The sequence below is a fragment of the Bos javanicus genome, chromosome 5, assembly GCF_032452875.1.
Source record: "Bos javanicus breed banteng chromosome 5, ARS-OSU_banteng_1.0, whole genome shotgun sequence".
NCBI classification, from domain to species: Eukaryota; Metazoa; Chordata; class Mammalia; order Artiodactyla; family Bovidae; genus Bos; species Bos javanicus.
The window spans coordinates 27,821,159-27,831,782 of NC_083872.1; the positions used below are offsets into that span (position 1 = coordinate 27,821,159).

The window sequence follows — 10,624 nt, forward strand, 5'->3', positions numbered from 1 at the left end:
TGACAGATAAGCAAGAAAGAGGCAGCCCTGGAAAAAATTAAGCTCGGAGATCTCTGAAGGGGATAACTCTCCAGGTCCCTAATTAGGATCACAGATAAACGCCTGATTCGACCACTCCAGTCTGCAAGGGCAGCGTATTCTGCTCACTATCAGAAGAGCTTTGTTGCTGCAAAGGGCTTGGAGATGTCTGTTCCACAAATTGCCCATGGCCTCAGGACCTTCAGCAGGGAGAAAGCAGATAGAGGAGCAACACCCTTTTCCGGTGTTCAGGGATGGACAGAATAAAAGGGAGCGGTGCTCTGGGTGCCCCATCAAAGGTTCTCTCTCCATTGGTGACTGCTTTACTCCAGCATTGTCACCCCCAGCTCTGGCACCATGAGCCGGCAACTGCATATCAAGTCTGGTGGTGACAAGGGGGGCTTCAGTGGGCACTCGGCGGTGGTGCTGAGGAAGGTTGGGGGCAGTGCGGCTTCTTACCGTGCACCCAGCAAAGGAGCTGGTGCTGCCTTTGGAAGCCGAAGCCTCTACAGTCTCTGTAGAGGGGATCTCTGTGTTCCCCTCAAGGTGGCTGGCAGCAGTGTTCGGACTGGAGGTTACAACTTCAGGCTTGGCTCTGGGTATGGAGGGGTCCGGGCCAGCAGCTTTGCCGGCAGCATGTTTGGCAGTGTGGTCCTGGGGCCTGTGTGCCCATCCATGTGCCCACCTGGGGGCATCCACCAGGTCACTGTCAACAAGAGCCTCCTGGCTCCCCTCAACGTGGAGCTGGACCCAGAGATCCAGAAGGTGCGCGCCCAGCAGCGGGAGCAGATCATGGCTCTGAACAACAAGTTTGCCTCCTTCATCGACAAGGTGGGTCTCCCAGGTGGATAAGACAGTCCAGCGAGCTGTGCGTGATCCCCTTCCCCTGGCAGTGCACAGGGCACTGTGGATGGAAAGGTTGCTGCTGGATCTCACGAAGGGCTCTGTGATCATAGCACAACCTGTGAGCTAGGTAGCATGAAGGAATAAATGAATGTGTTGCTTTCTTTTACAGAGAAGGGTGGAAATTTTGGTAAAAGGTAGCCCTACCTTGAGGAAGAATTGATGGGAATCTGGAGGTCAACTGGACCTCTAGCCCTTCAAGGCAGATGCAGGGCTGATAGAACCATCACTATTCAGAGGGAAGGGCTCATGGTACAGAAGAAACACTTAGCTGAGACAGAGGAAGAGCATCTCCTGGGGCTGGGTCAGGCAACAGAAGCAGGTATGGAATCTCCTTCTTCAATGAGTTTTCAGTGACTGGTTTTGCCTGAAAGGCTACAGAATGAATTGTAAAGGGTCTTGTTCACATGGAATTCCATGAGTGGGGAGTCAGGACTGGAGCCAAATGTCTTTAGAAAAATCTATATAACCTGGTAGGGTCCATGGTGTTTTTCCACGGGACTTGTAGCATCCATCTGATTCCAGGTGAGGTTCCTGGAGCAGCAGAACCAGGTGCTGGGGACCAAGTGGGAGCTGCTGCAGCAACTGGACCTGAACAACTGTAGGAAAAACCTGGAGCCCATCCTCGAGGGCTACATTGGCAACCTGCGGAAGCAGCTGGAGACGCTATCTGGGGACCGGTTGAGGCTGGACTCGGAGCTGAAGGGCATGCGGGACCTGGTGGAGGACTACAAGAAGAGGTGAGTGGGTCCAGCCAAGGTCGTGGGTCATGTTCCCAGAGGCTTCTGGGATCATCCAGTCTCTGTGCCAGTTTTTAGGAGGGGAGGGAGCAAGCACCAGGGTCAAGGGCTCACATGCCTCCTCTGACTGTGAAGGAAGGACCACCCCTATTTGATGAGAACTTCCTACCTGGTTAATGGGAAGGAGTTCCTTTGCTCATTGATCCACCAATGGGTTCAGTGACTGGTTTGGGGCACCTGGATATTTTCCCAGGGTCCAGAGAATAGAATGTTAATGAGGCAATTCAGGGACACAGGACTGCCACCACCAGCCCCTGCAGTGCTCCAGCAGATTCTGTGGGGACTCTGCATCCGCAGCACTTGCCTGGTCAGTGTGAAGAGGGGGTCACCTGGCCAAGGGAACTGAGGCCTCTGTATCTTCTCTCCTTGCCCACAGGTATGAGGTGGAAATTAATCAGCGCACAGCAGCTGAGAATGATTTTGTGGTGCTCAAGAAGGTAAGAGCGAGAAGAGCCTATGGACTCTGTTTTCCCTCGAATCCCCATCCTAACCAACCCTGCTTGGGACTCCAGCCCTAGTCTTCTTCTGGGAAGGGGCTGGTACCTGAGTAGAGATGGAGTCATATTCTGGCCTCTAGCAAGGTAGAGAGGACACACGCCTAGGATATGGGTGGAGACAGATAGGAGAGAATCATGGTCTGGGAATTGGAAACCTCTGGCTCAGCTTGGCCTTCCTGTTGTGACTTGAGGAAATTCACTCTACTTCTCTGAGCTTCCTTTCCTCCAGATGTAACAGAAAAAGAGCAGCCCCCACTTCTTTATTTATCCCCAAAGATGCATAAGAGAGAAAGCCAGTATTGAGGGTTTTTATTCACCAACCTGCTTCCCTTGGTGGGCAAAAGATAGGAAGTTAATTGTCTTTTAGGGCAAGGACAGGGCACCTGGTGGGATGTGGGTGATATTGACCAATGGCTCTGGGTGCCTCTCGGCAGGATGCAGATGCAGCCTACACAGTCAAGGTGGAGCTCCAGGCCAAAGTGGACTCTCTGGACAAAGATATCAAGTTCCTTAAGTGTCTGTATGATGCGGTGAGGACACCCCCCCCCCTCCCCTTCCCCACCTCTTTCCAGCTGAGATTCCCTGGCTCTTCCAGGGAGATGCTAATAAGAATGACTGAGGATAAACAGAATTAAGGGTGTTTTGATGGGAAGGTGCAAAACCCTGCACTGGGAGGCCATGGAAGTATAGGATCCTGGTCCCTGGAAGCCATATTCACAGGAAAAAAATCTCACTGGGGCTGTGATAATGACCTTGGCAGTAGGCAGGTAAAAATGGCCCCATGAGGTCCTAGATGCCTGATACTGTGAATTGCAAGAAATGCCTCCCATGGCCTGCTACCCACATGGGGTGTATCCTGATGTGTGAGCCTTTACCTCAGCTCCAGCAGGCATTTCTTCCTCCACTTTGGCCCATTCTGCCAGGCACCACAGGCCCAGAAGTCTGATGGGCAGAGGAGGGAGGTGGGGGAAGGACCCTGACTCTGTCCTCACCTCTCAACTCAGGAGGTGGCCCAGATCCAGACTCACACCAGTGAGACCTCTGTCATCCTGTCCATGGACAACAACCGTTACCTGGACTTGGACAGCATCATTGCCGAGGTCCGAGCCCAGTATGAGGACATCGCCCTGAAGAGCAAGGCTGAGGCTGAGGCGCTGTACCAGAGCAAGGTGAGGACTGATTGGGTCTCTCTCCTCCACCAGCCTTCCTTTCCTGGGAAGGGACACCTCCACCAATGGATGTGAGACATCCCTTAGGAGATGTGTTGAATGAAAGAAGGGTTATAATCAATGCCATAGCGACATTCTACTCAAAAAGAATTCTTGGCAAAAATCATTATCAAAGATAAGCCATAAAACTGGGTAGGCATTTCCAACAGAGAGGGATAGGCCATCCTCTGATGGAGGAACGAAGCGAGGTGCTCTTGCTGTAAAATAGGGATTAGGTCATGTCACCATGGGGAAGAAGGAGAGTAACAAATATGGAGGAGAGTAGCTATGGGTGACCTGTAGTGGGACAGGGAGTAAAGAAGAGGGTGCCATGAGCTTCCCTCTGATCAGTGTGGAAGGACTTCCAAGAAGAAGAGGTGGGATTCTAGGAGCATTCTGGGGGATGGCACTTACGCTTTGAAGTAAAACCCTTCTAGGCTGTCACTGAGAAGACCGTTTACCTGGGGGCCCTATGGGGCTTCGCACCTCCCAGCTTTCTTGGCCATTAAATCCCACCAACAGCAAGGACCACAGGTTCTTTGTTCCCTGTCCAGGGCTGTGTCGTCCTCTCTTTTCCGAAGGACTGGCCAAGGGTGAGGGGAGGATCTGAGCTACAAGTCCTGAGCCAACAATCCCACCACCTCCAGGGTACATGCATGCGGTCCTTAGCCTTGGCCCTTCACCCGTCACTAAGGAAGGATTGTAGGGGAATGTAAATTTCATGGGACCAGGGACCTCACCCACACTGCTCACCTCTGTATCCCCAGTACCTAGAACAGAACCTGGCCTTTAAAAGATCCCTCTATAAAGAGGTGCTAAATCAATGGAGAGGTTCAGAATTCTTCTATTTTGGAAAGTGAAAGTGTTAGTCACTCAGTCATGTCCGACTCTTTGATACCCCATGGACTGTATGTGGCCCTCCAGGCTCCTCTGTCCATGGAATGTTTCAGGCAAGAATATGAGATTGGGTAGTCATTCCCTTCTCCAAGGGATTTTCCTTACCCAGGGATCAAACCTGGTCTCCTGCATTGCAGGTGGATTCTTTACCAACTGAGCCACCAGGGAAGCCCTATTTACTTTGGAAGTGCTTAATACATGCAAACTGCATTTTCCCTTTATCCTCCCCCAGAAAAGATTAGCCAGGGAGATGAGAAAGGAGGATAGGCCCAGCAAATAGATTTCTGCTTAGAGAAACAGGTGGACTTTTTGGTCAGAATCAGCTCCAAACAGCTGGAAGGATAACCCAGGTCATGGCTCTATCACCTCCTGCCGCAGAGCTATCTCCCCTGGGTTGCTCCGGTGGTGGAAGGGTTTGCTCAGGACACTTTCTTTGCCTGGGGTGGTGAGGGATATAGGGGGTGTCCTGTCTCATCACCAACTTCCTGTCTCTGGAAACCAGATCCAGGAGCTGCAGCTGGCAGCTGGCCGGCACGGGGACGACCTGAAACACACCAAGAATGAGATGTCGGAACTGAACCGGCTCATCCAGAGGATCCGCTGTGAGATTGCAAATGTGAAGAAGCAGGTGGGCAGCAAGCCCACAGAGAGCCCTGAGGTCGGGCTTCACCCTCTGTGAGGGAGAGACTGGAGCCCATCCTTGAGTGAAAAGCAGATGTCCCCTTCCCGACTTGGGACTCTCTGGACCATTGATGGTCCCTCTTCCTCGCCATACCTTGGGACCCGTACACTCAGAGCTGGCTCCCTGCTCAGAACTGGAGGGGCCTTGTACTTATTTCACCGGACTCTCACAGATCAGATAAGGAAACTGGGCTGGAGAGAGGAAGGGGCTCTCCCAGGGTGTCCAGCTGGTTATTAGGATTAGAATTTAGGTTTCCTTTCTTTTTTCCATCTTTCGCAGGCCTTTTCTGTGTGCAGTAAACCTGCCCCATGTCCCCTTCAGGTATGCCGCTCCAAGAGCAGGCCCCACACCTCTTCCTCCCACTGGACACTCAGTGCATGTAGGGCTGGGGGGGCCTCTCCTTGGGACCCTCAGTGGCCAGTTAAGGTCCTCCTCTCACTGCTGTCTCTGGGTGACCAGTGAGGATGACGGCAGATGAAGATGCTCTGGGTTGTCTGCTGGGGGACCCTGTCTTGTCTGAAAGCAGAAAAACATCATATCTTTGGGGAGATGATTTTAAGGGGGTAGGGAATCCTTCCCCAATTGACCCTGGCAGGTCAACTCTGCCCAGTGATAGAATTGCCAAACCCGGAAGAGCTGAGCCGGCTCTCCTTCCTGCACCCACATAGCCTTCCAAGCCAGGTAATGTGGGGAATACGGGGCCTGCTTTCCAACTCGACACGTGGCTGATTCACAAACTCTATGAGGACCATTTCTCCGCCTGGTAGTATTTGCCATCACAGTGCCACTGGATGTTTTTCAGGGCCCAAATGCTCTGTCTGAGGCCATGGATATAACCTCAGGCCCTTAACCTCTTGTTGTATGGGAAGGTTCCCCTAATCCATTCAGGCCAGACTTGGGGAGCATTTAGATAGACCCTCCCTGCAGAGTGCTAGAATAGTCCAGAGATGTACACTGTTGGGTGCTAACGGGTAGGAAGGGCCCCTGCTGGGAGACACCCTGCGGGTAGGGGTCTGATCACAGAGGTGCCTTGGCACACTGTCGGATTCTTGGAGGCTCCAGGTTGGGGTCTCAGTGTGATTCTCCAGGACAAGGGGGACTTGAAACCGACAGCCACTGGTTTCAACCTCAGGCACTAGACAACTTGCGAACATCCAAGTCTCTTCTTGCGGTCCTGAAATCCAACTGCTCTGACAGCTTTTCATGGGCCTTTAAATATCCATCTACAAAAGAAAATAGAAGCGACTCAGATACTGTGTTGGCTCTGCAGCAATTACTTGCTACCACCTTGGACCTCATCTGTAAAGTGAGGGGGGTTGGGACCTAACCGTTAAGATCTAAACATTGCTCTGGGTTCTGATGGTCTTCCCGCCCGTCCTTTGCTTTTCAGTGTGCCAATCTGGAGACGGCCATCGCCGATGCCGAGCAGCGGGGAGACAGTGCCCTGAAGGATGCCAGGGCCAGGCTGGATGAATTGGAGGCTGCCATGCACCAGGCCAAGGAGGAGTTGGCCCGGATGCTGCGTGAATACCAGGAGCTCATGAGCCTGAAGCTGGCCTTGGACATGGAGATCGCCACCTATAGCAAGCTGCTGGAGGGCGAGGAGTGCTGGTGAGTGGGGCAAGGGAGATGCCACAGTGGGGGCGGGGGACTGTGGGTGGCTCCCTGCTGGGCAAGGGACCATTTAAGAGGTAAAATAGGAAAGACAGCACTGCTCATGACATGAGCACAGAAGGGGGCTGTTTGTTGATTGAGCTTAGCTTCCTGCAAGAGGAGGTCAGATGTGAAGCACAGGTGGTTGGGTGGTGGCATGAAAAGAGCCAGTGGGGTCAGACAGACCTGGATTTAATCATTCGCTTTGCCATATGTCAGCTATGTGGTCTTGGTGTCTGTAAATTTTATTATTTATTTGCTCATCTGTAAATGAGCAAATAAATAATCCTCCATTTTATGGAGGATTGTAATCTCCGTAAAATGAGGTTGTTTTAAGGATGAATTCAAACGATAGGCATATAAAGGCAGGAACCCATCAAAAGGCTCAGCCGAACTAGACACTTTCCTGAGGTTTTTATCCTTCTCTAACTTTCTGTCTTGCAGGATGTCTGGGGAGAATCCCTCCTCTGTGAGCATTTGTGAGTATCCTCCAGAGATGGGTTGAGTTGGGGATTCTGACTGGACTGGAAAGCTGGGGACCACAAGATAATGTGGTATCACCTCCAATCATTGTCTCCCCTCATCTGGGGGCTCCTAGTACTGTCTCAGGAAGGTTTCTCTGGCTTCAGAGAAAGTCTATTTGCCTTCTGTCCCAGGGAATCAGTGACTGTGGTCATGCCAACCCCATTTCCTTCCTGTGTCTCTCTTCTGGGCATCGTCATCCCAAGAAGGGGTTGAGAATACGGACCTGTGAGACAAATGGTCCTAGACTCTCTAGGAGGGCAGGGACCATTCTATCCCAGGTTGTCCTCACCTCGCACAAAGCTTGCAGTGTAACTGGATCTTGACCCATCCTTGCAGTGTTTTTTGACCGCCAAGGGTCGCTGTGGGATGAAGGGGGTGGCTCGCTGAGTGATGCTGTCATCCTTCTTCCCCTGTTCTGGGTCCTTCCACCACAGCCGTCATCAGCAGCAGTGCAAGCAGCTTCGGCTACCACCCTGGATCCTCGGCCAGCACTGACCTTGGGGCCAGCACCATGGCCAGCACAGGGACCAGCAGCTCCAGCAGCACCCAAAGCGGGCAGACCAGGGCCAAAGGGGCACGAGTGGGAGACCCCAAGGACTCCCAAGACAAGAGCACCCCAGTCAGCAGCTGGGCAAGGAAAGCTGCCCGGTAAAGCCCCTCAGCTTTAAGGGTTCTCTCAGCTGCTGGGAGAAGAGATGCTCTTGCCTTGCCACCTCACTTGGAGATGTCTGGCACAGCCCCCACTTCCCGAGTCCTAGGACCACCCGTGGTACGTGCGGCCACCCACATGCACTGTGGCCTGTCTCGCTGTCAAGTTCTGGTTGGCCTCATCCTCTCCCGTTTTCAGGTCCCATCTGGACTTAGTGACTTCCTTCTTCCCTGCTGCCCTCGGCTGCTAGGAGACTTATGGACACAAGCTATAATTACCTTCTTGGCCCTGGAACATCCCTAAGAACATCCCTAGAGAGAGAGGAGAGGAGGGAAGAAAAAGAGAGGAAGAGGGCGAGGGAGGGCAGGATAGTTTTCTCTATGCTTTGGTGGAGTCAGCAGTTGTCCGAAGGCTTACTTTGCAACCTGGAGGCGGTAGCAACTCCTATATGTTAAGCACCAACTACATCTATTGCCTTTAATTCTCATCCAATTATGCAAAGTAGATGCAATAAGCATCCTCGGGACAGAAGAGACCCACCCCCCCCCATCCTCTGAGTGACTGTGGAACTTGCCCCCTTCACTCCCTGGGTGCTAGGGTCAGGAGTTGAGCCCAGGCCTGGTTGACTCCAGGGTCCATGTGCTTTTACACGCCACTGTTTCTTTAATGAAGGGAATGTCAAACTCACTATTATTTTGATGCAGGCAGCAGACTTAAGTTGCCTTTCTGTCAGTGGCTATGTGTTTATCTTTGGGCCTCTCTCTGGGGCTGTGTCCTGCAGTAGCTTCTGATTCTCAATTCCTGCTGCCAGGAGCTGTGTTCAATGAGGGAAGCTTGCTTTGTCTCTGGTGGTACCACCCAGCCCAGAAGTCCTGGTTCTTGTTGTAAATATTTCTAAGGATGGAGGCACCTGGTTCCTCCTTGCCTTGACTGAAGGATTCTGAATTTCTGCCACATGTTCAATAAACTGTCCTTGAGTAATGTCCAAGGTGCATGCCTGTCAACGTTTCAATTTTTCCAAACTGCCCATCTCTGATGATGATACATTCCATCTCGCTCACGGGCACAAGCCTTTCAGGAACCTGGAGGCTGCTCTGGAGGTGAACTCAGACCAATGGGGGAAACAGACACACACACAAAGCCACACACTCATACAAATCAGGGAAGGGCAGCCCAGTGCAGCAATGCTGAGAAGTGATCTGAACAGGGAAGCTAAGCAAGGAAGGCTTCCTGGAGGAGGAGGAGAGTTTAATCAATTAATTAGAAAAGTGAGAACATAGGTTCTTAAAAAGAATTTTTTTTTTTTTTAAATCCCATGGGCAGAGGAGCCTGGTAGGCTGCAGTCCATGGGGTCACAGAGTCAGACACAATTGAGTAGAAACATGAGGGTATATATAAATTAGATAACTGGTGGTGGTGGTTTAGTTGCTAAGTCGTGTCCGACTCTTACAACCCTGTGGACTGTAGCCCGCCAGGCTCCTCTGTCCATGGGATTTTCCAGGCAAGAATACTGGAGTGGGTTGCCATTTCCTTCTCCAGGGAATCTTCCCGACCCAGGAATTGAACCCAGGTCTCCTGCATTGCAGGCAGATTCTTTACCAACTGAGCTATGAGGGAAGCCCTCTTAAAAAGAATTTAAATCACACCATCACAGTAAGTTTCGGCTTAGGTTTTGTGTGCTGGTCTTGTTGGTTGGTGGGTGGGGTGGGTGGGAGGTGAACAGATTTGGCAGTAGATTCTTAGATATGGCATCAAAAGCTCAGGCAACCAAAGAGAACATACAGAAACTGGACTTCCTCAAAATTAAAAATTTCTACACATCAAAAGGCATTACAAAGAAAGTGAGAGGATAATTTACAGAATGAGAGAAACTATTTGCAAATCACGTATCTGATTAGAGTCTAGTACCCAAAACATTGCTTTTGAACTGTGATGTTGGAGAAGGCTCTTGAGAATCCCTTGGATTGCAAGGAGATCCAACCAGTCCATCCTAAAGGAGACCAGTCTGGGGTGTTTATTGGGAGGACTGATGTTGAAGCTGAAACTCTAATACTTTGGCCACCTGATGCGAAGAGCTGACTCATTTGAAAAGACCCTGATGCTGGGAAAGATTGAAGGCAGGAGGGAAAGGGGACAACAGAGGATGAGATGGTCGGATGGCATCACCGACTCAAAGGACATGAGTTTGGGTAAACTCCGGGAGTTGGTGATGGACAGGGAGGCCTGGCGTGCTGCAGTCCATGGAGTCACAAAGAGTCGGACACGACTGAGTGACTGAACTGAACTGAACCCAAAACATATAAAGAACTTTGACATCTCAATAACAAGAAGACAACCCAATTAAAAGCGAGCAGAGGAATCCAATGGACCTTTCTTCAGAGAAGACACACAAATGGCCAACAAGCACATGAAAAGATTCTCAACATTATTAATCATCAGGAAATTCAAATCCAAACCACAGAGTGGTACCACTTCACATTCACTAGGACAGCTGTAATAAAAAATAATAGGAAACGAAAACCGTTGATGAGCTGTATGTGAAACCGAACACTCTAAAACTCCTAAAGGAAAACATAGGCAGAACACTTTCTGACATAAATTGCATAAATTGCAGCAATATCTTCTTTGATCCATCTCCCAGAATAATGGAAATAGAAACAAACAATGAACAAATGGGATCTACTTGTACTCAAAAGCTGGGAGTCACCACTTCCTCCGTTCTTAAAAAAGAATGTAATAAAAACAAGGCAATCGGCTCTCACATGTGTGCCACTAACAGAGAGGAATGGACA

At 50.9% G+C, this 10,624-nt stretch overlaps 1 protein-coding gene across 3 annotated transcripts; it reads left to right on the forward strand.

Moving 5' to 3' along the window:
- The first annotated feature begins 375 nt into the window (after positions 1–375).
- KRT74 (keratin 74) lies at positions 376–8,092 on the forward strand. Of its 3 annotated transcripts, XM_061419112.1 has the most exons (10): positions 376–592; positions 626–849; positions 1,447–1,661; positions 2,098–2,158; positions 2,653–2,748; positions 3,223–3,387; positions 4,826–4,951; positions 6,396–6,616; positions 7,103–7,137; positions 7,618–8,092. In XM_061419112.1, exons 1-10 carry the CDS (start codon positions 376–378, stop codon positions 7,833–7,835), a joined length of 1,578 nt encoding a protein of 525 aa, XP_061275096.1. In that variant the 3' UTR covers positions 7,836–8,092. The 3 variants fall into 3 exon arrangements, with proteins under 3 accessions (XP_061275096.1, XP_061275094.1, XP_061275097.1); XM_061419110.1 differs by having other exon boundaries at positions 376–849; XM_061419113.1 differs by lacking the exon at positions 4,826–4,951.
- Positions 8,093–10,624: the final 2,532 nt, after the last annotated feature.